This window comes from Camelus bactrianus, chromosome 13, assembly GCF_048773025.1.
Source record: "Camelus bactrianus isolate YW-2024 breed Bactrian camel chromosome 13, ASM4877302v1, whole genome shotgun sequence".
In the NCBI taxonomy this organism is placed as follows: Eukaryota; Metazoa; Chordata; class Mammalia; order Artiodactyla; family Camelidae; genus Camelus; species Camelus bactrianus.
This window is the reverse complement of record NC_133551.1, coordinates 38153536-38180249: the sequence shown is the minus strand read 5'-3', so window position 1 is coordinate 38180249 and position 26714 is coordinate 38153536. Positions and strand designations below refer to the sequence as shown.

The 26714-nt window shown below is 47.8% G+C and overlaps 2 protein-coding genes across 2 annotated transcripts in view; one reads left to right on the top strand and one right to left on the bottom strand.

Annotated features, from left to right (window-relative positions):
- Positions 1–2747, top strand: part of C8A (complement C8 alpha chain) — a 58175-nt gene extending 55428 nt beyond the window's left edge. The window contains exon 11 of the mRNA XM_010958366.3: positions 2208–2747. Within this exon, the coding sequence (XP_010956668.2) occupies positions 2208–2359 (152 nt within the window). The 3' untranslated portion in view covers positions 2360–2747. The remainder of the gene's footprint in view (positions 1–2207) is intronic.
- A 10295-nt stretch (positions 2748–13042) lies between these two features.
- C8B (complement C8 beta chain) overlaps positions 13043–26714 on the bottom strand; it is a 38322-nt gene continuing 24650 nt past the window's right edge. The window contains exons 9-12 of the mRNA XM_010958367.3: positions 26061–26224; positions 17642–17795; positions 15502–15570; positions 13043–13372 (exon numbers count right to left, since the gene is read on the bottom strand). Of these exons, the coding sequence (XP_010956669.2) occupies positions 13221–13372; positions 15502–15570; positions 17642–17795; positions 26061–26224 (539 nt within the window). The 3' untranslated portion in view covers positions 13043–13220. The remainder of the gene's footprint in view (positions 13373–15501; positions 15571–17641; positions 17796–26060; positions 26225–26714) is intronic.

The following is a 26714-nucleotide window of genomic DNA, read 5'->3' as shown; positions in this document are numbered from 1 at the left end:
GGTAGAAGATCTACCCCGGGTTGGCGCCACGTCTAAATTCCTCCTCGGCTGGCTGAAGGGAGTACAGTGGGTCCCCACAAGCTGCCCGGTCCCCTGGAGGAGGGACTCAGAGGGATGAGCCAAGATGGTGAATGAATTCCAGGGACCTTATGAAGGAGGATGCAGAAAATAAACACCAAGCCGACCAATGACCAGGGCCAGGCCTGGTACAGTTTCCTCATGTGAATTGAAAAAAGGTACTGCTGGCCAGCTGGGTAAATTGGGAGAAACAAAGAAAACCACTTGGGGTTGACACTGAAAACCACTGCAGGGCCCAGGGATTTCTTGACTTTCAACGGAATCTGGACTGGGTTTCAGCCCCATTTGCTTCTTTGGCCGGGCAACTTTCCCAGAGGGACCAAAGGTCAATGAACAGAAAGAGTAACACCCCCTCATCCTGTGCTGGGCACTACTGCATCACTGTCCATCCATGAGCTCCTTTATTCCCCCAAGAATGTTACGAGATAAATATTGTTATTACCCCACTTCACTGGGGCAGGAGGAGGGTGGGACAACGTGCTGGGTCATCTAGCAGGGGAGTGTCAGGGCCACGATCTGGACCCACATGGTCTGATGCTAAGACCCAAGCTCTTCGTTGTTACATTATTCTGATTTGCATCCTAAGAGTCGAAAATTGGGGGAATGTGGACAGTGACTTGGAGATGATGGCACTGACTTTCGGGGAGTGGAGAGGGAAGGTATGTCCCAGGTCATAGTTATCAGGGACAGACATGATCAGGGACTGACCTAGCTTAAGGGACAGACGTGAGCTCTGCCTGGCTAACTATAATTACAGCACGTCAAGGGTCCTCAGAGCCAGTGACTTGCTTAGGTCCCTGTCTAAGGGTAAGGGCAAAGTGAACAGGGAATGTGGACTATCTCCATATGTCTATTCAATGATCTGGTGCTGGGCTCGTTGGCGGCCGTGCTGAGTCATACGTACATATACTAGGCATTGGAGAAAGGGGGGCGTGATGCCAATGATCTGGGGTGGAGGGGATGGCAGGGTGCAGAAGGGGGTTCACAGTCCCGTGTCTCCCGCAAGATTACATTCAGTTGGTGGCAAGCACCTCACAGGTGTTCTATTACCCTTGTTCCAAGCAGGGTTTGGCCATCAGGTGGCCTTGGGACTATCAAACTGAACCTTCACCAGGAGAGACCGATCTGGCAAGGAAATCTAAGGTTGGGGTGTCAGCCACCACGGAGACCCACTGACGTAGGTCCTGAGGGATTTTTCCCTGCAAATTTTTGCCTGTGGGGACCGAGCCACAGAGGTGGGCGAAATAGACAGAGAGCCCTGCTGTGGCTGCTCCACCGGGCGTGTAATTACAGAGCCGGAAGGGACTTGAAGATAATCTAATCCAGTGATACTCACACTGGGATATGAGGAAACTTGTGGTCTTACAGGGGCAGCCCTAGGGCAGCAGGGCAAACCTGACAGGTGCCCAGCTTCAAACAGAACAGCCCCACTCTCATCCATGTTGGGGCCCATATAAGATTTCATTCAAGAAAAAAAAAACAGTAATAAAAAATGATAGAAAAGCCGTAATGGATTAGCCCATCCTTCGCACTGACAGAGGTGAAGACTCAGGCTGAGAGACGGGCTGACTCAAACGCACAGGACCACTAGGAGGCAGCAGCCAGGGTGGAGGGAGCCTGTGAGCCGACACCCAGAGACAGGCCGCGGTCAGAGCATGTGTTCTGATGCTCTGGGCAGGGGATCTGTCACCCACTGTGGCCTTGTCATTGGAGTCTGAGGCGGTTGGATTTGCAAACCCTCACTCCAAAGCCCAGCCATCCTTGTCCCGGGGTGTCTGGCTGGCCGTTGTCTGTGGAGCTCCAGCCGGGGTCTGCTGCCTGCTCTTGGCACCCTCACTGGCTCAGTCAGTCGTCCAGAGGAGCGCACCTCCCTGCCTCTCTCTGCTACCCATCTTCCATGGAACCATGGGTTCCAGTTTCCTGAGACGGGCTCCCAGCGTCCTCTCCTCACTCCATCTGGAGTTTCAAATTAAATGTGAGGCGGTGAGCACAGAGGTCCCGACTGGCTACACCAAGGCATTTCCCCGAGGAGAGACCACAGATCACTCCAGGGCAATGGGACAGGGTCTCCCTCTGAACCTTCCCATCGGCTGCTAACCTCCTCCCACTCTGGGAAACTCTCTGTGCAGGAGCCAAGTCGGACGGTCGCTGGAGCTGCTGGAGCGCCTGGTCTGCTTGTAGCGCTGGGACCCGGGAAAGGAGGAGGGAGTGCAACAACCCTGCACCCCAGAACGGAGGCGCCTCCTGCCCAGGCAGGAAAGTGCAGACCAGGGCGTGCTGAGGGCCTCTGGGCACAGGCAGCGGAGTAACACCCACCCACAGCGACCACTGGATACAGACTTCTCTCGGCCGAGAGAAGACGTTAATCAGCACGGACTTTGTCTTTGTCCTGCCAGTCCCTGGCCGAAGACCAGGCCGGGCCATCGACCACCACTGTTCTATTACTCACAAAACTCAGCCAGTCACAGCTCAGTGTTAGATGTGAACTAGAGTGTTATCTGCTCACAGCACTCTGGATCATCCCCCCGAATTTTTTTTAAGGAAAGAAAGAAAAAAAAAAGGAGAAATCAATCCGTATCTTCGAGGAACTTAGAGGATGTTAGAAACACAGTCAGGCAGATGCTCTTGAAACAATCAATGGCCAATAAAACAAAGGATGATGAGAATGATCTCAGCTCTTTGAGAAATACATCTGTTCATCTGTAGAACCATTATTAGTTGGTAAAATAAGCAGACATACTGAAATAAGGAGAAAGAATGAAAGACTGATTTGTGGTCCTTCAATTGTCCTTCACTGGGACCCAGCATTTTCTGGTTTTCCTTCAATTCCTCTCTTGTTTACTTAAGTCCTTACCACAAACATCCCCTCCTTCCCAATTACATTCTCACAGCCCGCTATTCTTTACCCTCACTGCATTTTTCACAATTAGTAATTATGTACCGGGTCCCACACCTCCCGTGACTATTTATGACCTGTCTCCCCACAGACGGCAATCTCGAGGGTGGGGATCCCCTTTGTCTGGCCCAGCACCGCATCCCCAGAGGCCAGGGCTGCGCCTTGAACTGAAGGGACTTCACAAGCATGAGGAAGAGGCGAGGGGCTCAACTCAAAAGTCAGTTCAAAAATGTGGTCCCTCTTAGTCAGCCTCCCAGCGCGGAGTGGGGGAATCTGGAGGGGCCGCCCAGTGATCATCAGGGCACCTGCCCTGACCCACCAGTGGGAGAGCCAGTCATGCCAGCCTGCCTCCGTATCTCCTCTCCAGTCAGGCCTCAAAGACAGAATGTGTGTGTTGCGCTGACTTTTCTGTTGACCCAAAAGTTTCCCCTATAGATTGTGAGCTCCTGGAAGGCGACTCTACATTCCCAGTCGGTACTGACAATATATATTAGTGCCCCCTATCCTTCCAGAATCCTCAATCTTTTTAGGGTGATAATAAGACATACACACACACACACACACACATATACACACATACACTATGTATATATACACTTACATACATGAAAGACTTAGAAGGGACACAGGACATTAATTGCTCAGTTAGTGCCAGAATATGTGGCACCCAAAATAAATGCCAAAGGCGGCCAGGTGGGAGAGAGACTTACCTTTCCTTGTGTGTATTTTATATACAGCATGGGGGGTGACCCAGACCTTGGGGGGGGTTTGAATTAGGCAAAGAGGGAGGAGACCTTTAAGACTTAAGTTCAGCATGTCACAAAGTCTAAACTTGAGAAGGAATATTAGGGGTGTGTGTAGGTGTATATATGTTGGAAATGGGGAGTGGGGACTAAAATAAGTCACATAAGGTACTTCGCACAATGCCTGTCACATGTCAATTACTAGCATCACCCTTGTTGTCATTGTTACTATTATTAGTTAAAGCTTATAGTTTAGAAGTTCATTTCTGAACTCTTGAGATCTGAAAGAAGTGAGAAATAAGACTCCCATATTGCTTCTCATCCTACCATTAATTTACCTTTTAATCTATGTTAATAATTAATTCCCATTTATTATTCACCAGGGAGTGGTAGTTACAAGCTAGAAAGTGACAAAAGGCCAGACTGGCCAGGCCAAGCTTGATCTAAAAGCGGTTGTTCTCAGCCTTGGTTGCTGGTGAGAATCACCTGGGGAGTTCTAAAAACTCTGACTTTTAGGTGTGCCCCAAACCAATTAAATCCAAATTTCTGGAGATGAGAGTCTGAGAGCAGTAAGGATTTTCTTCCTTCCATTTTAAAAACTTCCTATTTTGAAATAATTACAGATTCACAGGAAGTTGAAAAAAAAAATGTACAAGGAGTGCCTGTGTGCTCTGTACTCAGCTTCTCCTAATGGTAGTATGGTACATTTTGAAATGTTTTTGAGATGGATGTACCAGGCCTCATGCCAGGTGCTTTTGCGTACTTTCAGATTTCATGCTTCAAACGGCTCCGTGGAGATCAGTAGTTTTAAAAGCTCTCCAGGCGATTCCAATGCAGCCAAGGGTGAGAATCCTTGAGAATGGAGGTGTCATTACATGTTCACGGGGTGTGCAACAAGACAAAAGGGCACCACAGTAAGGTTTATATGTGAACCTATCTAGTCTTAACAAGGACCTTCTAAGATTTGTTTCATGAATCCCATTTTACAGCTAAGGAAACTGAGCCTCGTGGGTCCCAGACCTGGCAGGCTGGCCAGGGTCTGAACGCAGTACATCACACACATGCTCCCCAACCTCTGCTCTGTGCTGCCAGCCAGGGGAGGGGTGGGGGGAAGAAACCAGAGGCCAGGAAGCTCGTTAGGAAGTAAGTATCGTCATCTAGACGTGAGATGAGAACACTTGGATGAAGCAATTGCCCGGATCACCTGTGAACCCAGACCAGCAGCTCAGCAAGGCCATCTTCCTGTCGTTTGAGCCACAGAACCACAGCTGGCGTCCCTCCAGCTCCTCTGAGGATGCTGCACTCCCAGCAGCTGGAGAAATTAAAACGCAGCGGCCACAGCAGTTCGCGGGGCAGCCACCCTTCCCCCATCAGCGCGTCTCCCTTCAGGAATGCCTGGCGCTCACCACGCCAGAGGCAGAAAACTCGTCAAATGGATTCTCCCCCAGGTCCTTTCAGGAGATCTATAATCTAAGGCTTTATAGGTAGTGGATGTAAAAACACGGCTTAAAGATATAATCTTCAGCTTGACAAGGTGTCTTTTGAAAAGTAAATTAATGACAGAATGAAAAGCAGTAAGGAGCGGCTTTTTTCTTTTCTTCTGCTTTGAGAGAGAGGAAGATCTAAAGAGTTCAGCACTCAGTGAATCTCTTCTGAGCTCGATGCCTTGAGGGTGAAGAAAATGGACAGAGAGAAAGGGTCGGCTTCAAAAACCATGGTGCAGAAATGAGAGATGGCGGATGGATGCTTCCGGGTGCTGGGGGAGGCAGGGATGGCGATACGGATTAGCAGAAGGACACCTGTTGTCCGGAAAGAAAATTGGGGCTGCTTGGGAAATGGGTGAGCACTCTGGGGAGCCCTGGACTGGCTCCTGGGAGGGCCAGAAATGGGTCAGACGCAGTCCTGGCGCTGGCAGAATGCCCATCTGGTGGAGAAGGCCTGTGAACCAGCAGGAAGCCCAGCCTGGGGAGCAGGAAGACAGCTGGATAGGAGACAACGGTCAACAGAGTCTAGGAAACCGGCAGGAATTAGAAAAGCCAAGTGAAGAAGGGGCGGGACACTGGGGGCAAAACAGGACGTGCAGAGGTGGGAAACCACGAGACAGGTACAGGGCGGGGGCTGCTCAGCTCCTGAGGATGTGGTCCCTTGTCCCCCTCAGGCTGGGGAGAGCTGGGTTTGGACTGTTGTTTTGGTCACTGGGACTTTCCTAAGGGCAGCCGTGCAGGTCTTGGGACGATTTCCATAGACGGCCACTTTCCAGCCATGTCCCTGCTCTCCTCCAGAGCTCCTGGTGGCTCCACGCCCCACAGACACTGTTACACAGCTCAAGCCTTTCCACCAGGATTCACAAAGTTCTGTCTGGTCTGATGACCAGGTACCACTCCATCTTCATCTCCCTTTGCAGATCTTATGAGCCAATATGAGCCAAAAGTCTGTAATCCCTAACAGGACCACAAAGGCCTGTGTACCTAGCCATCACCTCTATCTCTAACGTTACTTCCTTCCATTCACTCTCCCCTCAGTCATGCTGCACCAGCCATGAAAGCCTTTTTACTGTTCCTCACACCTGCCAAGTTCACTCATGCCTCAGGCCCTTTGCACCTGCTTTCTCCTCCACCTGAAATGCTCATCCTCTAAACAAGCTCCTCCAAGACTCACTCCCTTGTTTCATTCCCATCTCTGCTCAAATAACCCTCCTCCAAAGACCTCACCCTCATTTATTTTTCTCATATACACATCACTATCTGAAATGACAGATTTCTTTCTTTCTTTCTTTCTTTCTTTCTTTCTTTCTTTCTTTCTTTCTTTCTTTGTCTTGGTCTGTCTCCCTTCATTAATATTTGACCTGAGGAGGGGGTTCAATACATATTGATTGAATAAATGAACTATTTCCAATTTAATTCCTCAAATAGGTCAGGCTTTTTGTCCCCTCCAGGCCTTTGTACCTACTACCCTAGAAGCACCTCATCTCCTCCTAGCTTTTACCAGCACTCTGCAGGGTACAGACGAGGTGTCCCTTCACCCAGAAAGCCAACCCAACCCCTTCCGTTACCCCACACTTCATCAGGTGCTACTCCCCCATCTGGCTCCCCCGTCTGGCTCTGGGTTCCAGCATTTGCCATACCTTTCACTCCAACCCGTGACACCTTGCTGGGCAGATGGGGACTCTGACTTACTTTTGGAGCCCCAGGACCTAGTGTTGTGCCTGGGCCCCTGGGAGCTCCCCAGTAAAAGTCTGGATGCTGTTCCTTCTCTGGTCCCTCCGTGCTAGATGCTAGAGGCCGAGGCCTTTGCATGTCGCGTGCAGCGGCAGCGAGGAGGAAACCCCGTGGAAGATGTTCTCACAGAACTCCAGGTCCTGCCGCCTTCCCGGGACATCAGAGGACAGCCCGCACCACTCTTCGAGGCTGAGTAAATTTGAAAGAGAGCACACCTTTTCCACCTTAGTGAAGGAAAGCCCATCAAATCAAGTTAAAAATTCTGCATTCGTAGCCCAGGGGTTCCCCCCTCCCCTGGGAGAGATAAAAGGGAAATATGCTTCCCTTCTATATTAACAGCTTAAAATGTGAGATAAATCCTCTCGTCCTAACCTGTTTTTAACAAATGGGCTTTGCCGTCCAGTGGCATGACACACGTCTGATGGATCTATTTATCCATTCTATTTCTTCAGTGATAGCAGCTAAGAAGTTTTATCTATTCTTTGTCTCCCTCCCCTAGTCCCATTTTCCTGACCAAGCAGGTGGAACAAGCAGTTGATGGATGAATGGCGTTTGGGATAAAAGGGGCCAGAATCAGATAGTTTTTAGGATACGGACAGAACTTGCTTATCAGCAAGGAGGCCCCTCTGGCAGGAGGTGGTGGGGGAAGGAGGAGTGGGTACCAGACAGTGGTCAATGATGGATGAAGGAGCACCTGGGGTTGCAAGGTGTAGACGCGAGATAACTGGTGGCCGCAGCCTCCGATAATGGCGCTGCTCGGGCTCCCGGGCGGCCTCCTGCACAGAGGTGAATGTCAGACCAGCCACCTGACTTCCTTTGACAATCCTCCAAGCATTCCCCACTGCAAACACAAGTCCTATTTCCTCCTGGAGAATGCAGTTTACAGAAAATCTGTAAACTGCGGTCTCCATGCTCAACAAGAGACAGATGCTAGGCAGGGTACAAAGGGGCAGATGCCAGGCAGGGCTGGGTGGCTCAGCACCCAAGAATGCAGAGGCAGTGGGGTACTGCCATGTGCCAGGCACTTTGGGGTGAGAGCAGTCCCTTTGCACGTGTCCTGTCACTTAATCCTCGTATTTGTGCCATCGGGATTACTGGCCCTATATTCCGATGAGGACACTGAAGCTCAGAGAGGAGAAGGGACATGATCAAGGCTGCTCAGCTAGGACGTGGTGGCACGGGGTCTGACATGTGTCTGTCCACCCCAAAGCCTTCTAAACGGCTCTGCTTCTCCACTGCAGGGATGCCCGCCCAGGGCCCTTTCTGTCTCTTCTATGCAAGCAGGCAGGCACCTGCCGGGGGATGGAATTGGTCCTGATTCTGCTGCGGTGGGAAGTAGCCGAGCAGCTGCCCTGGACTGAGGCCTTTCTGCCACTTTCGAGCTGTGTGGTCTTGGGCAACTCGCTCAGTCTCTCCGAGGCTCCGTCTCATCACCTGTCAAAGGCAGATAATAAATCCTTCCTCTTCCAGGCATTGAGAGGATTAAACTGGATTAGGTATGTGAAAGTTCTTTGTAACTGGTAATGCCCTCTGCAAATATTAGTTATTATGCTGTTACATTTTCCCTTAATAACCCAGAGATTGGGATATAAAAGCCTTCCCTGTCCTTTATTAAGACATCCCCTAGGAGCTAAGCTATTTTATGTCTTTCTTGTTCCCTTGTGTTAGAGTAGGTTTAGTACTGCAATGTACCAAACCAGTTTAAAGCAGTTTTAAACAACTTTAGAAAACCAAACACACAAACCCTAGTTCTTGTTGATGTTTTGAGACTCCCCAGAAGCAAGGATGTCTGGGACACTGCGGCGGGCTGACTGGTCCAGGCACGGGCCTGAGCTTGGTTAGTTCACATCTTCCAGCCCCCAGGAGGACGCTGCCATCACCAGCCCCATCTTACAGATGCGGAAACAGGGGCACAGATGGGTGCAGAACTTGTGCAAAGCCACAAAACCAGTAAGTCACGGAGCCAGGCCAGGACACAAACGCAGCGGCGTGGCACCAGAGCGCACACTTCTGAGCACGATGCCCCTCGGCCTCCTCGCCTGTGTTTCCGGTTCTACCCAAGAGGCTGTGATGCTCCCCTACCTCCCCTGCCAGGTGTCGCAGCAGATCCACCCCTGAGTTCTGAATCCCGCATCTCTCAACCTTGGAATTAACATTCCTGAAAGACAACTCCAAGAAGACGACATCCTATGGAAAAATCTGGTTTTGTGACAACATTCCGTAAACAGGGACTCCCAAAGATGTGAAGTGCACTGGTTCAGTGTGCTGCTGTTAGGGTTTAGGTGGTCATGACGGATTGCAGCTCAACCCACAAATGAGAAAGGCGGTGAAGGCAGAACGCTGGAAGACATTTTTTTCCTCTAAGTTTTTCTTTATTTGTATCTTCCCTCTGCTGCGCACTGGGCGGGCTTTCAAACCCTCTTCAGCCTTGGTTTCTTCCTCCACCTGTAAATGTGCTTCTCAGGTTTATCTCACCAGTGATGACAGCTTTCTGCTCCCTTCCTCTGCACAGTCCCTGAAGACTTCTGGTGGTCCCCAGGGGGTGTCACAACTCCCCTAACAAGTACCTTCAGCCCCTACCTGACAGCAGCTATTTTTGTGCGTCTTTTGTCTCACTCATCTTTTGTGCTGCTGCCCACCGAGCTGGCTGAATGTGCCTCCCCCGGCCCTTGCTGTGTGTCTGCCTCTATCTCAAGGTGGCTGCACCCCAAATCTCATGATGCCACCATCATAAACCACCAATTTACTAAAGCTTCTCACCTGCCTAAGAAGGTTCTGCCCTTGGCCCTGCTCACGTCCCTTTTCATTAGTTCATTAATTCATGCAACAATGATTTATCATTGCTTGCTTGTGCCAGGCCCTGTACTGAGTACCTGGGGTATGTGAGTGCAGTAGACAGACACTATCTCTGCCTTCCAGGACACGATGCTTGAGAAAGACTAGGAGACAATAAGCAAGTAAATTATAATACAACATCTGCAGAGCCTGGAAACATTGGCAAATAGACATATTGCCATTAGGATATCTTCAATCTGTGAAACAAAATATTTGTCCATCAAGATGATAATCATGGGGAGGGAAATAGCTCAGTGGTACAGCGCACGCTTAGTTTAACATGAACGAGGTCCTGGTACCTCTTCAATCTTCAGCACCTCCATTAAAAAAAAATACAGATGCTGATCACGAGACCTGGCCGGTGTCCCGGGGCCGTCCTGCTTCTGCCCCACTCTCTCCAGAGGGCTTTTTTATCTAAGTGCCTGGGAGCAGGACAGAGTTCTCTTCTTTAAAACCAAGATGACATTTTCCTCTGGATGCTCTGCCAGCAGATGCCCTTTCTCCCACCTCAGCATCCCCCCTTGACTTCCATGTCAGCCCATCCCTGGTAAGAACCGTGTCTCCCTCTGAAGCTTTCCCTACATGTCATCCGATGATTGCATTAATATCTACCCCATCAAATTCAAATAAAGATTAAATAGGGTAATGCAGGTTAAAAGACTTCATAAACGAGCCCCGCTCTATAATTGGCAGCTATTATTATTATTGCTATTGTTAAAATAATTATAATACTTATTATTCCCACAGAAGTTCCGTTATTACCCCCAGGTCACACAGGGAGGAAATGCAGACACAGAGCTCCCGCCCCGACATCAAGCACACGGCGGAGCTACCAGCATTTCAGAGATTCATGCTCTTGCATGCAAACCCCTCCCACATCCAGCTAGCCTGAGCTGGGTTCCAGCTGCCAGGACCACGGCCAAACTCTACCGCCTGGCCCATGTCCCACAGATACCACAGCTCCTTCACCAGTATGCCAATGCTAGCTACAGTTTGGCCAAGGTTTTCCAAAAGCACAGTTTGCATTTATTTTGTTTAATTCTTACATTATGTTGCAGCCTCCTCCTAAATGCATTTGTTTGCAAAAAGAGCCACGAGGGGAAGTTCAGCCCACAAATAAGCATATGATTATTACACAGTTTAGCAGTGCCTGGGCATCACCCGGGTATTCACCGGTGCTCCACAATTCAATTGTCTCTCCTTCAAGACCATATTTAATCGGATAAACAATTTCTGCTAAATGCAATAAACGCGAACCTGGGCTGTCATCTCCATAATCAACTCAAGTTTCCCATTAGAAGCGGTGGCTGTGATTGAGATTCAGAATTTAATTTGGCGGCTCTTGCTTCGACGTGCTAGTGCCGGCTTCCTGGGAGCCTCCCCGCAACTGAAGACAGAACCGCTCTCCCCCGTCTCTGGGGGATCTTAAAAGAAGACAGATTATAACGCAGGAAAATTATACGGCCTCAGTGTAATGAAAGAGATAAAACGTTACTGGATTAGCCTGTTGAAATAACAGCAGACGGCAAAGCAATAATGATAAGCCAAACAAGGGCCCAGACCCATCAGCTCAGTTGCGGGGCCCTCGGGGGCGCAGGAGGGCAGACAGGATCGCCATGCTTGCCACAGCGACCCCCGAGCAGGGAAGAGCCAGCTGCTTCTGGGGTGGGTCTAGTGACTCAGTCCCAGAGAGCTGGCCGGCCAGACTGGCGGGTGTTGGTGACCGATCCTTGGATGTCCCGGATGTGTTAGGTCTCGGGTCCCAGCACCCACAGCGGCAAACTTAAAGTGGATGATGTGGCCGAAAACAAAGTAGTTGAAAACGAGCAGGATGAACCAATTCACCTTCAACTGACAGGTTTCCCCGCCCCCACCAACGTGATTTCAACAAATTCACGTGAAGTTATGCCACTGGACAGGAAGCGCCCAAGAGCAAAGAAAATATTAAGGGATGTTTTAATGAGATGGAGTGAATGAGAGCAATAAAGCTTAAACAATCACTTGACTCAAGCTAAAAAAGAAATACTTTGGTTTTTAGTAACATAAAGCTCAACGGCCCTCTCTTCTCCCCTTCAAACATCTCTCCCCCCAAAAATGCAATTTGCACAAAGGCACGAGTGAGCAGAGCAGGATGTACAGGGGTGGGGGAGGTTTACACTGCCCACTGACCCACAGCCACCAGCGTGAACTTCTCCTGACATGCTTCCTCTTCCAGCCATCACACCCTGTCCTCTTTTTTTTTCTTTCCTTTTAAACTGTCTCTCGTTCAGTGATCGGTTTCCCCTGCTCTTGTCTCCAGCTCAGGATCTTCGCTGGGTACCCGCTCACGTCACCACAATTCAGCTCTGCCCCAGAACTCCTGCTTCCGACACACACCACCGCTCCCTGTGCTCAGCATCCCAAGGAGCCAAGGGAGCCCAATCCACTCTCCTCAGATGCAGCGGGCGGGGATCTGTCAATCACACAGCACCTTCTACATTTCATAAAAAATTCTCTGTTAATCAAATGCCCATTTATTAAGAGGAAGGGGTCGTCCGAGTGAAGAGTTTAAAATTTTGGAGCCTACTACTAATATATAAAAAAATAGATAAACAACAAGTTCATACTGTATAGCACAGGGAACCATATTCACTGTCTTATAGTAACTTTTGGTGAAAAAGAATATGAAAATGAATTTATGTATGTTCCTATATAACTGAAGCATCGTGTTGTACACCAGAAATTGACACAACATTGTAAACTGACTAGACTTCGATTATTTATGTATTTATTTATTTATTTATAAAATGTGAGGGAAAAAAAAACTTTGGAACCTGAGTGCCCTGGTTTGCAGTCCAGCTCACCTACTCCCTAACTGCGTACCCTTGACAAGTCAATGGTTCTAAGTCTGTTCCCCTGCCGCTTAATAGGGCTAATACTGAATCCACCTGATAAGGTCTTCATGAGGATGGAATGAGTTAACGCACTGAGCACCGTGGCCGGCACACAGTAATCATTTAATAAATATGAACTACCATTGTCACGGAGCAAGACAGAGTGCTCCCCTAGACAGGAAGAGCTCACTGTCTGCTCATGGATTCATCCTGGAGCACCTACTATGTGCTGATCACTGGGAGACAGTGGGACTTCCATGTAGACAACTCCTTAAACAGCTCCCGGCTGGAAGTAAATATAAGTGAAATAAAACTGTGTGAGCAAAGCACAGATGACCAAGATGCTTAAGCCCTTAAGGAGACAATGACTGTTGAACTTACTCTTTGTTCCAATCAATGTGCATTTTACCAACAACATCTTTATTTTAAACATTCTGAACGGCACAGCCTTCCACCCTTGGGCCAGCCCCAGGTGGGAGCTGGTGGTGGGTGGTGAGCTGGCCTGGGCTCCCGAGGGCTCAGGGCTCTCGCTGTGCACAGCCCACAGCAGCATTACCTGCTAGGAGCTCTCCCTTCCTTAACAGTTAAGTGTCTCGGAAGCGGGACCCAAGCAGGGGTTGCCCCCATTTTGAGGAGGTGGATTGTTGCACTGCCTCTGTCTTGTTTTATGTCCTCCAGAACATGGAGACCAGTCTGACCAGCAATTCCAATTCCCATCAATGGGGACATCTATAAGAAAGAAGGTCAGTGAACATTAATTAACCCTTATTACACTCTGGTGCCGTGTAGAAGGGGTGAGGCGTTTAAACCCTAAGGCTTTAGGAGTCTGAATCTCTGATCTCCCCACTCCAGCCGACTGTCCTCCTTTCAGGCCATTGCCTCGCCATGCTCCCTTCTACCACAGGGCCTTTGCACATGCTGTTCCCGGGCCCAGAATACTCTCCTGTCCTCTATTCATCTGGTCAATCCTATTCACCCTTCAGATCTCAGTTTAAGTGTTATTTCTGCAGGGAAACCTTTCCTGACACTTAACTCGCCATCAACACTTCATGTTTTAAGGTCTCAGGGCATTTTGTAGCAGTTATGATGGGAACTTTAAATGTGTTTTTGGAACAATTTGAATGGTGGTGATCTTTCTAAAGCACAGTCTCCACGATGACAGGAACTATATCTGGCTTGCTCACCCCTGAACCCAGCACCTAAACTGGCACATGGGGGTCCCTGAGTAAGTATGAGTTGAGTAAATGAAGTTTCCAGCTTAGACCATTCCCAGTTATAGGATGCTGGATAGTTCACTCCTGCTCCATGTAGAAAATGGGAGCTCTGTTATCCACTGTGATTGCTGCGTGTTTTGAATGAGGTAATCACACTGTGCTCCCCACTCCCCGACATCTGCCTTTCCCTTGAGGACTTTTGGTTGTTGATGACACTGGCAAACAATCAACAGCGTCCACCATGACATATCGTGTGTCTGGCTGAGCCTAATGCACAGTGCCATTCTGGGTCCTTCATGTCTCCAGGCCTCCCTATTTGTAACATGAGACAGCTGGAGTGGGAGGTCTCCCAAGTCTCCTCCAACCAACAGAGATGCTGTGACTGGGCCACTACCCTCATCCTGGCCGGCCACTGTGTTGGGTCTGGCTGAGATGGAGGAGGAGAGAGTGAAGATACCTCTGAGCATCCTGCTGGGGAGGGGAGCAGCACAGGCACCGAGAGCAAAAGCTGGAGAGTCAGACCCTGGACCTGAACCTGGGGCCCTACACTTACTAACCATGTGACCACTGGGCAAGTTGGTTAGCCTCCCATGGAACCTCAGTTTCTTCATCTGTAGAATGGGGATATTGAGAATATTTTCTTCATAGGTTGCTGGGAGGATTAAAGGATTTAATATACGTAAGATACAAAGTAACACTATTTTTCTCTAAAACATATGACCGATACTTATTTTGCTCTTACGATGTGTTAGGTATCATTCTAAGAGCTTTATATGTCTCAGGAGAAACTCAAGACAACTCTGTGAGGTAGTTAATATCATCATCTCCATTTTACGGATGAGGACACTGAGGCACAAAGAGGTCAAGTAATTCGCTCAAGGTCACAACTATTAAATGGAGATAGAATTTGAACCCCAGCTGATTCCAAACCTTCAGTAAGGTGCATGGTACAAAGTGTTTAATAAATATTTGTTGCTTTCATTGGTTGTGCCATTTCCTTCTTTAACGGTATCACCAAAGAACATCCCAGAGAGGAAAAGAAAGGGGAGAAGTGAGAACTTCTTTTGAGAACTCTTAGATAATAAACTGGCTAAAGAATTTGAGAGCTGGAAGATAGTCTAGTCTTTCAGTTGTTAATTCAACAGCAGCAACTCTGTGGGACTGTGAGGACCCAGAGATAAATGGGACATGATCCCTGCTCGCAGACACAGGGGAGGGGCACACACATAACCCAAAACAGAATGTGCTAAGAGCTATACTAGACATGTGTTCAAAGTCCTATGGGATCCCACAGGAGAATGAACTAATTCTACTTGGTGGGGGGTGGGTTAGAGGAATTTTTACAGAAGAAGGGGCATCTGTGTTGGATTTTGAGGACTGAATAGGAGTTCAGTAAATAAAAAAAGAAGGTAAACATTCCAGAATTATCCAAAGAGATGACTTGCAGATGCCATGCACCAGTAGTCCTGTAACACACACCACTCACCGTTGTAAAAAATAATATAAAATCAAGCGTCAGGATGGATCTCAAGTTTCAGTGTCCAGCTCCCAACCCCATGCCCTAGCTCTGCTCTTGCTCTTTTGAATTGTTCTCTGGACTTCCCTAGACTTCCCTCTTCCAACCCACTCTCGAAGACTCCTTACTTTTCCGGTAGGTGACCTCACAGGCTGGGCCTTGGAATCCGGCAGGACAGATGCAGTCACAGCGTGATTCTGAGAAGACAGTGCAGAGAGAGTACGAATCACATCACGTGGGGAAAAGAAACTCCTTCCTCCCTCCACATCCCTGCTTTTCTATTAAAACAGGGCAAATGTTTAGTTGAATGATTTGAAATAAGAAGGTTCTGTGCCAGGAATCCCTACTCTATTCTAAGGGATCCTTTGCTCATGAAAGGGTGTTTATTCTACCACCCATGAGGAATGACAAGGAGTTGCTGAGAAAAAGTATTCTCAATATAATTTTGACCTAGACATCAGTTTTTGGAGGTCAGAGGCTACATGACTCAGGTTCCTGGGGTCAGTGGTCATTGATGCTCAATTTCACTACAAGTAATTGTCTAGTCTCTGCTTGAACACCTCTGGTGATGGGGAACTCACTACCCTTAGCTGTCTCCTCCCACCTCTGGCCAGTTCTGACACTTTGAAAGTTATTCTTTGTGTTAATCTGTAACACGTCACCCTGGAGCTTCTCTCCTCTGGATCATATGCATCTCTTTCCAGGATTGCCCTTTATAGCCCAGGTGCTATGGGCATCCCAGGCTCTGGCTTCATATTCTCCCTTACCTCCAGAGTACAGCCTCGGTGGACCTCACTCTCTAGGTCCAAATTCCAAACAAGGTGAGGGGGATTTCAGTAACCCTCAACCAAAACCTGGAGCTGGTGAACCAGCCTCGTTTCCTGCTTTACTGACCCTCGCTTGCAGGTCCTGGTCCTGGAGGCAGAACCTCCCATCCTGAAGCTCTTACATCCCCTGTGCTCCTCTCTGTCCCGTCCGAGAAGCTAGACAGCACCCCTCCATCTCAGCTGGGCAGGTGGAATCTTTCTCCCTGAGAAGTCTTCTCTTATGTCCCCTCTGTTGAGTTTGCTCTGCCACCTGGGTTCTGCCTGGAGTCCAGTTGGTTCCCTGGGCTGGCATCTCCTACACCCAGTTGCTCCTGACACCCTATCTCGGTATCATGCTGGACTGGACTCTTTCTCAGCCCAACACAACAGGAGCCGATGAGCCCAGGCCCCAGCCTCCCCCAGGTTTGCCTTGCCCATTGCAGTGACCCCAAATGCGACCCTCGAAATCAGCAATCAAGTTCTAGTGGCCCACCCATGCCACCGCCTCCCACGGCCCCAATTTTCTCACCATGTATTGATCAGGATATGCACAAAGGTGCTCAGCCCAGGCAGGGCCCCTTCTCTGAATAGGAAAGAGTCCCGGAGTTCATCCCCACTCCTTATTACAGACCAGCCTCAGCCTGCTCCTGCCTTCAGTTTAACGCTGCCGTTACTGGAACCTAAGTATCCCGGCAGCCAGAGCAGCGTGTCCCAGTTGCCTGCATTCTGACTTCCCGGGAGATGGACGAACACTGGTACGTTTCAACGCGGCTCTTGGGTCAAGCCTGGCTCTCCCGCTAGTCTAAAAGCCAGCAGTCATGGATCCTGCCTGCCAGTGAATTCAGCTGTAGAACAGCTTCCCAGCCCACACTCTGCAACGAATCATCTGGTAGGCTCCTTCAAAGGCCAATCCCAGTGATTCGCTTTAATTATTTTGGGCTGAGGCTCAGGGCTTTGTTTGTGAAAAGCTCCCCGAGCCATCTCACAGGCAGCCCGAGAGGAGCCTCGTGCACTTTGCCATGGGCTGCTCCGAGTGCAGGGTTCTCCTTGGTCCAATCCTACGGCGCTGTGCTCTGGGGAGGTGGGGATTTTAGCAAGAGGAAGTCACACCCTCATTGCTGATTAGAACTACCTGGAAAGGGTTTAACCATCCTGAGAATGAGAGCCTCAAGTAATGATCAAGGGTGGGCCCTGAGCATCAGTAGTTCTAAAGATCTCAAGTGGTTCTAATGCCCAGTCAGGGTGGAGAGGCTCAGCTTTCAGAGGCTCCACATGGCCAGGGGGCTCTTTCTCCCCCTGAAAAAAACGAAGAGAACTTTATGACAGTCCCTGCGGCCTGAGGCAGAGGACTGGCTTGATTTAGAAACTCCCCAGGAGATAGTCTGGAGGGCGTGTGGATTTGTCCCGACCCCAGAAGCAGCCCCTCCAGACGATGTCGCCCATGGCAGCCTGGCACTGGTACCTTTCAGGACCGGGACTCCATTCCCTTGGCAGGGAGCACAGTGGCAGGAGCTGAATTCCTTCTGGAACTCCTCCAGAGCCCGCTTCATGTTCTGCTTCACTGTGCTGGAATAGGCGAAGTCCGCGGCTGTCACCAGCTCGTACAGAGGCTCTGCCTGGGGAGGGAGCAAAGGCGTTCATTTCAGCAGAAAACGCTCATCAGATAGAAGCGTGAAGCCAGGCTCCGCAGGAACGGGCAGGGTCCACAGACCACAGTGGATTCATATGCAGCTGCACGGGTGCCTGTCCTCTCTCTTTCCCACCCCACCCAGCGTCACAAATACGCTCTTTCAAGTTCAGGCCAACAAATGCTTGCTGAGCAGCTTCTGAGGGTCAGGCATGAAGCATCAGTAATGATTAAGATAATATCCCCTCTCTCCGAAAACTCAGAATCAAGAGACAGAGACAAAAGTACTAACGGATACTTACAGCACAGTGGTTACAGGTAACTGGAAACTTGTGATGGGCAGAGAGGAGCAGGTGGTTAATCTGTCCTTGGTGGGGGACAGGAGGTGATTTTCAAGCAGCTCTTTGAAAGTATTATGGATATATATATATATATATTTCAGATTCTTTTCCATTATATGTTATTACAAGAAATTGAATATAGTTCCCTGTGCTACTAGAAAAAATATATATGAATGCATAAGTGAATCGCTTTGCTGTACACCTGAAACTAACATTGTAAATCAACTACACTTCAATAAAAAAATAAAATTAAACTAGAAAGTATTCTGGGAGCATTGACCCAACATCACATCGCCCCCTAAATCAGTGAAAAACCTACAGGTCATGCAAGAGCCACCATCAGGGAGCCCTCCCTGAGCTCCAGGCTCACAGAACAGCTTCCTACCAGGAAACCCTCAGAATACTTACACCACTCATCCAATGCAAATTCTCCCTCTCTGCTCCTTGGTGGTAACTGTTTTGTGTTGCAGTCTCCTTTCCTTCTCCTCATAACAAGACTGTAAGCTCCTGGTGATCAGACCTACATCCTGCTCAGCTGCCTCCAGGGCCCAGCCCCAGGCTTAGTGAGCCAGTGGATGGAAGACTGAACGTGGGGAGGGGAGGCCTCATTAGGGCACCAGGCACGGAGGCGAGGGTGTGGAGAGCAGAAACGTGGGCGCAGAAAGAGCGATGCCGGTAGCTCAGCCAGCGTGGCGGCGTTTGACAGGAGGAATCCACCGACGGACGTGGTTGTGTTTGAGGGCTCAGACTGGACTGAGGCAAAGTCCACAGGGGTCGTCAAACACACTCAGAGCCCCTTGGCTCTGGTTTCAGCTCCAGGGCCAGGTTCCTCTCCAGATTTTGTTTGTGATCTTGCCCTAATCCAGCCCTGGAGGGTTTAGGGTCCGTCTAAATGCAGGCAATCAGGCCTAATAGAAGCCTCCTGTAGGAAGAAAATTGCTTCCATTTCTTAATGCATCTGATGCTGACCTTCACTCCAGTGGGCCAAGCAAGGCCCCTGGGTGGTCCCATTGTCTCATTGTTTTGTGGTCAATGAATTGATCCAGAGGCTGTTTGCAGAACGGTCCAGCCTGCTGGCCCCACATGGGGGGGCGGGGATAAGTGGGGGGTACTGTAGCCCACAAAGTGCCCCTCCAGCAGCCTGTTTTCCCTGCCAGAGCACCATGGAAGTCTGCCTTTAACCACCCAGGCATTTTCCCACCGCTACTGAGATCTGCTCCAGGAGACGGAGCAAGTCAGCGGCAGAACTGGAATAAACCTTCCGTATATTCTGCGTGCCTGGAGCTGTGCTGGCGGTTTCCACTCCACCCTCACAAGGTGGCAATTACTAGCCCTGTTTCAGGTGAGGCTAAGCAACGTGACGAAGTCAAAGAACTCAGGAAATAGCATTGCCAGGATTCTAACCCCGAATCTGTCTTTTTCCTACTAGTTCGTGATGACTGTCGATAAAAATGGCTTGATTATTCCCATTTCCAACCTCTACCCCCAGATTCTCCACGATGGTTTGCCTTGGAACTCAGCAGCAAATCCTCAGGATTCCCTCCACAGCTCCCTCTTTAACATAATGTGGCTCATTTATCCTCTTTTTTGGTTTGCTGGTCCTTTTTTCCCCACCTTTTTTTTTCTCTCTCTCTTTTGTCCTCTTCTTCCTCCCTCCCTCTCTTTTCCCCCTTTTTCCTTCCTCTCTCTTTCTTCCCCTTCTCTCCCCAAACACACCATCCTAACTACTCACATTGATCACTGGGTCCTTAGCACCCCTGCCCTTGTGAAAATTCTATTTAGCATACTGCTGCACAGGGATGGTGATTGCTGGCTATTAAACTCCATGCAGTTCTCTGTGATGGACCCTGGTGACTGCCCTTCCTAATGACAACAAAGAATTATTGCCATAGCTGGCATTTATTAGGTGAATTAAATATGTACATTATCTAACTCAATCTTCACAGCAATCTTATGTGTCAGGTAGGCTTCTGTATCCCCACTTTACAGATGGCAAAGCCGAGGCACAGAAAAGTTAAATAGATTGACCAGAGTCACAGCCAGTAAGTGGCAGAAGATTTGAATTGTTACCATCATGGTTTGTGCCTTTCAGTACATATTTTTGGATAGGCAGACGGACAGATGTTCACATCAAGTTAGTGGCATAAGGAAAGTGCAGTTTTACATTCCTTTTTTTTTTTTACTTAACATCATATTATGAGCATTTCCCACGGCATTCAATATTCCTTGATAAAATGATTTGTTATGGCTGCACAGTATCCTGTTGTATTGAGGAACTACAGTGTATTCAACTCTACCCCTGTTATTGAATCTTTAGGTTGTTTCCTTTTTTCTTTTCTCTTTTGCTACTACAGATATGACATTCTTCCCCCATCATCAGGGAATATGTTCCAAGACCCCCAGTGGATGCTCTAAACTGAGACAGGAGGGAAGAGGGCAGGGCACAGTCATTAAAAGAATGACAGCAATTAGCACCAAGATGGCGGAAGATTTGACTCCCAGTAGACCATGAGGCTCATTATACACTCACCGTAATGCATCAGCATGCTAAGTGACATACCCACAGGCGCCAGGACAGTTTCAAGGCTGACCATAAGAGGCCAAAAAGTGGGTGATGACTCAATTCCTGGGACTCCCAGCCCCTTCCCCAAAGTGGTTGGAATAATCCTCCCACTTGGTAGCATATGAAGTTGCCCAGCCCATAAAAACCAACTCTGCACCTCATGGCTGCTCTCTCTGGCCTTCTGAGACCTTCTGAGACAGCCCGCACTGTCTATGGAGTGTGTGTTTCTCTGAATAAATCTACCTTCACTCTACTATGGCTTGCTCTTGAGTTCTTTCCTGCAGGAAGCCAAGGCCCCTCCCTTCAAGGGGTGTGTCCCACACAGCCATGCTCTCGCGTCCCATTTTCCTGTGTCAAAACCATGAATAGTACCAAACTCGCCATATACTATTTTTTTCCTATACATACATACATAGATAAGTTTAATTTATAAATCAGGCACAGCAAGAGATTAGCACTGATAATTCACTAATAAAATAGAACAATTATGACAATATACTGTAAGAAAAGTTACACGAATGTGCTCTCTCTCTCAAAATATCTGATTGCACTGTACTTACCTTCTACTTGGGATGACATGAGATGATAAAGGGCTTCTGTGATGAGATGTAGTGAGGTGAATGACAGGCACTGTGACACAGAGCTAGGCTACTGCTGACCTCTGATGACACATCAGAAGGAGGACCATCTGCCCCCGCTGGCCCTAGATCACTGAGCCAGCACCACGTCAATGGTTGGATGTCAGGAGCAAATGATGTCGATGACTAGGCATCCCAGGTGGGGATGGAGTGGGACAGCGTGAGGTTTCACACTACTCAGAATGGCATGCAATTAAAAACTTATAAATTATTTATTTCTGGAGTTTTCCACTTACTACTTTTAGACCACAGTTGATCATAGGTAACTGAAATTGCAGAAGCCAAAGTCTGGATAAGAGGGGACTATGGTAATGTAAAATAAGGCATGTCTTCATAGATAAATCTTTTTTTTTTAATGGAGGTACTGAGGAATGAACCCAGGACCTTGCGTGTACATGCTAAGCATGTGCTCTACTGCTGAGCTCTACCCTCCCCTCACAGAAACAACTTTACCAACTTTTAAAATGATTTCTTTAGTTGATTCTTGAATTTAGAGTTACTGGATCAAAACCTATAAGCATTTTTAATGTGTTTGACCTATACAGTTAAATCCTCTTCCTAAGGGGTTGTATATTCCTATTTCATTTTATAAAAATCCCCATCTCATCACTCCCAAAGACGTTGCGTATGATAGATTTTTAATCACTGCCAATTTGATAGGTAAAAAATAATACTGCATTGCTACTTTAATTTTCATTTTTATTCCTAGAGAAGTTAAAATTCTGAGTTCTTCTGAGAGTCGTCACATGTCCTTTCAGACGTGTTTCTTCTAAATTGCATCATTCCTCACACATTAAAGATTTAATTTGTGGCAACATTATTTTGTTGTCGTGTTATCACCCATTTCATTATATTTATGGTCTCCTTATTTGAAATTCAGAATCTGTTTTTCAAGTGAGATCCAGAAGTCAAAGTCTGACATTATTTTACCAGGTGATGCCACTGCCATGTCTGTATTTTAAACCTTCTCTCGATCAGAGTAATTTGTTTTTAGAAAATGTTTGAATAAGTTGCTTGAATGAGGTGTGATGGCTGTTATCACTGTTTACCAAATACATCAGCTTCTTTGCCTTCTGGACACTCGGCAGGGCTGCATCTCCCTCAACCATCCTTAAGGGCAGGTTTGCAGCGTGACTTCTTTGGAGCAAGGGACAGAGAGCAGACGGAGCATCGCTTCCAGGTTGAAGCTTTCAGAGCAGAGCGAGGTAGTGACACTTACACTGCTGTGGTGATCTTGGGAGCACATGACAAGATGAAGCCTCCACTGCCTGGATCCCCAAGTGACATCAAGAAAAGTCCCCTCGCCAGTAAACTGTGGATATGTTGTATGATTGAGCGATAAACATTTGTTGTACGACGTCTCTGAGATTTGCGGTTTGCTTCACTGCAACCCAGGCTCTCCTGACCTCAAGGTGAACCACTCATTACTGTATTTTTCCCGTCTACATGTGATCTACATTTGGCTTCTCCATCAGCCTGGGTCCCAGATCACAACCTAGCCACCCCGACCACTACAGAAAGGTACACAGATGATAGACTTTGTGACTGGGGTTGCCAGTCAGATACAGAATGCCCAATTAAAGTTAAATTTCAGATAAACAGCAAATAGCTTTTTAGTGTAAGCCTGTTCCATGAAATATTTGAAAAATGCTTATACTAAAAAAGTGGTATAAGTGATTAAAAATCTATAATACGCAATGTCTTTGGGAGTGATGAGATGGGAATTTTTATAAAATGAAATAGGAATATAAATCAGTAAAACCCTTTAGGAAGAGGATTTAACTGTATATGTCAAACATATTCTTCTCTGTCTGAAGTTCAGATTTAACTGGACACCCTGCAATTTTCATGTACTAAATCTGGCAACCCTCTATGTGATTCCTTTAATATCTTGGAGTGTCTTTGGGATTTTTCCATCCATTGATGCCCATTTCACTGAGCCACAAGCTTTTTCCTTCGAGACCACATGGTCGTCACTCCATTATCTTCAGGCATTTAGCACTGCGATGAATTCTAAGACCAGGACGACTTTTATTTTTGTATGATCTATTCCTTCCTCCAAGTAAAATGTTTCACCACAAGGTATTTCAGTATTGTTTTATCTTCCAGACTTTAACCCACTTTTCAGTGAGCTGTTCATTTTGCATTATCAGCCCAGGGAAGTTCCCCTTGTTATGCGCTTGGTGAATGCATCTTTACATTTAATCTGATCTCTTTCTTAGAAGTCTCTGGGTTTTAGATTTCCACTTCTGTACTCTCTGTCCATCATATTTCTTCTACGTCATTGTCTTAACCTCCTTGTCTTTTACTTCTGCACTACAGGAACATTTTTATAGCACCTTCCACATCACTGACTCAATTTTCTGCAGCGTCAATTCTGTTCTTTATAGTTTCCCATGCAGGTTTTAATTCTACTATTGTGCGTTTGGTTTTCTGTGTTCAGCCACTTCCCTTTTCATCTGATTCATGTCTAAACATCTCAGCTTCTATTGTTTATTTCATAAATTCCTCATTTCCTTGAATTTTATTATAATCACAAAGCAAATGCATTGTAAAATTTACTTCTGTTTCTAGATGTACGCTTGTCTTCTTTGTCTCGAAAGTAACTTCCATCTTCTGTGTTCAAAATTTTCTTTACATATCCATTGCTTTTTCTTACCTTTTCTTGGAACAGAGTCATCTCTCTGTAGCTGAAGTTTACCAGTCAACAGGGCTCTTCTGTGGTCTTCCTCCCTGCCTCCCTGGCTCCCACAGGAATTGTGTTTTCAGATCTTGACCTTCAAGACTGGTTTACGTACACAAGCCTTGGCCACCACTCTGGGTCTAGGGATTCCTTACCTAGTGGTCTCTCTCTCTCTCCTAAAAGCAGTTGCTGCTCCAACTACCCGGTAAGCTGACTCAGCAGAGAATTATTCTGGGCTAATGTGAGGTCATCTGCAGTCTTCTCTTGTCACAAAGAGCACAGGAAGAGTAAGAGGCCCACAGTGTCTGCTTCCAACTCAGGTTAGGGATGTACAGAGGACGTGGGTAAACACCTCCGGCAAATTCACCTCCCCGACTCCTGAAAACATCTCTGATTCTCTTATCTCTTTCCCGTTTCAGCCCACACACCCTTCACAGCACTACACTGGCAGTGGATGTGATACTTCCCAGTACATCGCATACGGGCTGGGGAGCCTCTGTGCCGTCAGTGAAGTGCTACCCCTCTGAGGATGCAGGCAGGCCGGTCTGAGATGCTTAGCGCGCTACCGTGCACCTTCTCTCTCTTTCTCTTTCTCTCTCTTACACACACACACACACATCACATGCTATTTGACACCAGACATACCCAGTGCCCAGAATGGCACAGCCAACCTACTTAGAGAGGTAAACAGGGCAATCTATTAAGTCTAAGTTTAAAAAAAAAAAAGATTCAGGTAAGATATGAGCAGAAAGCAAAGACCAGTATCTGTTTTCCCATGAACTCTGTCCTCTCCCCTGCCCATCTGGGATACCAACCAATGTCACCAGGCCACCAGCCAATCCCAGATTTCTCTGGAGCTGCCTGCATAACCTTCTCGATGCTTGCCAGCAACTGTACCCTAAGTGTCACTGCTGAATAAGTGACAGAGGAAAGGATGTGGATGGCAGCCTTCTTGTTCTGCAGAAACTCTGCATTTGACAGACAGACAGAGACACTGTAAGAAATTGCCAGGGTCGGGAAGTGCACAGCCTTCCCTCAGAGCTCCGGCCCCTCGACTCCCCCGCGTGGCTGCAGGAATACATCTCCAGAGGGTAGATGCTGGACCATCAATGACTTACAGACAACGGCAAGGAGAGAACAGCGTACAATGTGACACGGACACTGTGCTCAAGTCCCCACAGGCGAGGACCAACCGCCGCTGATGTGTGCGTGACAGTCTTAGTCTAACAAGTGTCTTTTTAGTTTAAGGTTGCAAAACTGCTCTTGTTTGGGTGACAGGTGGTTGGGATCATTATTTCTTATTTATCAAACCCACAGGAGAGTCTGGAGGGGAGGGAAGAGGTCAAATTCTTAAGGTCTTAAGACTCCTGAGCAGCCACAGATGGACACCACCTCTGTGACCTTGATTTTCATCTGCCACAAAATGGAGATAAGCATACTTAATGTGCAGACTTGTTAAGATTAGATAAAACAGCATTCCCAAAGTCCCTGGCAGAGTATCATGAATAGAGTAGGTGCCCAAAACATGTTCGTGATTAGCGTGACATCTTGTGCTGTCCTGTATGACAGTTGCAAGTATGTATCTCGCTGTTCAGCACAGACTGTATTTTTCATCCTTGCATCCTCCTCTGTGTTCCCCCAGTGCCTTAGTTCCTGTCACATCACAGGAATTTAGCAGCTGTTTGTTGGTTGCAGGAATGAATGTTTAAGTGAACAAATAATGGAATGAGTGATTCTCTGATGAAATGGAAACAATATTAATTTAAGAAGGCTGGAATTAGCAGCTGGCGGTTCATCTCCTTTAGTAACTTGGGGCCCAAATGAGAGGGAGTCAGGGCTCTCTAGCTGTGCTGAGCAGCGTGTTATAATCGGTTCACTCCAGATATATATTTTCCACCATAATGTATGTGCCTCAAGATGAGGGCTTGGGTCTTACTGAGTTCTGTATTCTGTACCCCGGGCTCAGAGCAGCCCCTCAGAAGCTGTTTTTGGAATAGAGGGAAGGATGAGTAAGGGCAGGTGCATGTACCTTAATTTTGATGATGTCCGGGTTGTACTGCACTGCGTCTCCCCACTCCTGCATCAGGTCAGCTGTCGGTAGCTCCTTGTAGGCCAGGGCAGTGATGTGCTCACTCGCCCCTCCTCGCACGAGGACCACCAAATCTTTCACCATGGTGTCTCTCTTGTTTCTGCCTGGAATGGACACGGAGACCCGGCATGTCAGGGGATCCATTTTTGCACCTTGCAATTTACCGCAACCCACTGACAACCTGGTTGCCTTAATACTCCTTGAGCTTGCCCTGGAGACGTGGGTGGACAAGACGAATCCCTGTCAACAAGGGAGTCACGGTGTGAGGGGCAAAAAGGGCAGCTCACTCAAGCATATATGACACAGGCAGGCGACAGGACAAGAAAGGGACATTTGTTTTGAGCATCTGTAAGTGCCAGTCGCTAAGTGAGTCTACAGAAGATGGACCGCTGATGCACACATACATATATGTGTACATACATAGGGATAGATTAAAAGATCATAGATAGTAAATAGATTGGTAGATAGATAGATAGATTGATTATTAATCATTTATGGGTCATTCACTAATCTAAGTGTTGACCATGTATTAACTCACCTAATCTTCACTATAAAATAGGAATATAATCCTTATCTTGCAGATAAGAAATCTTA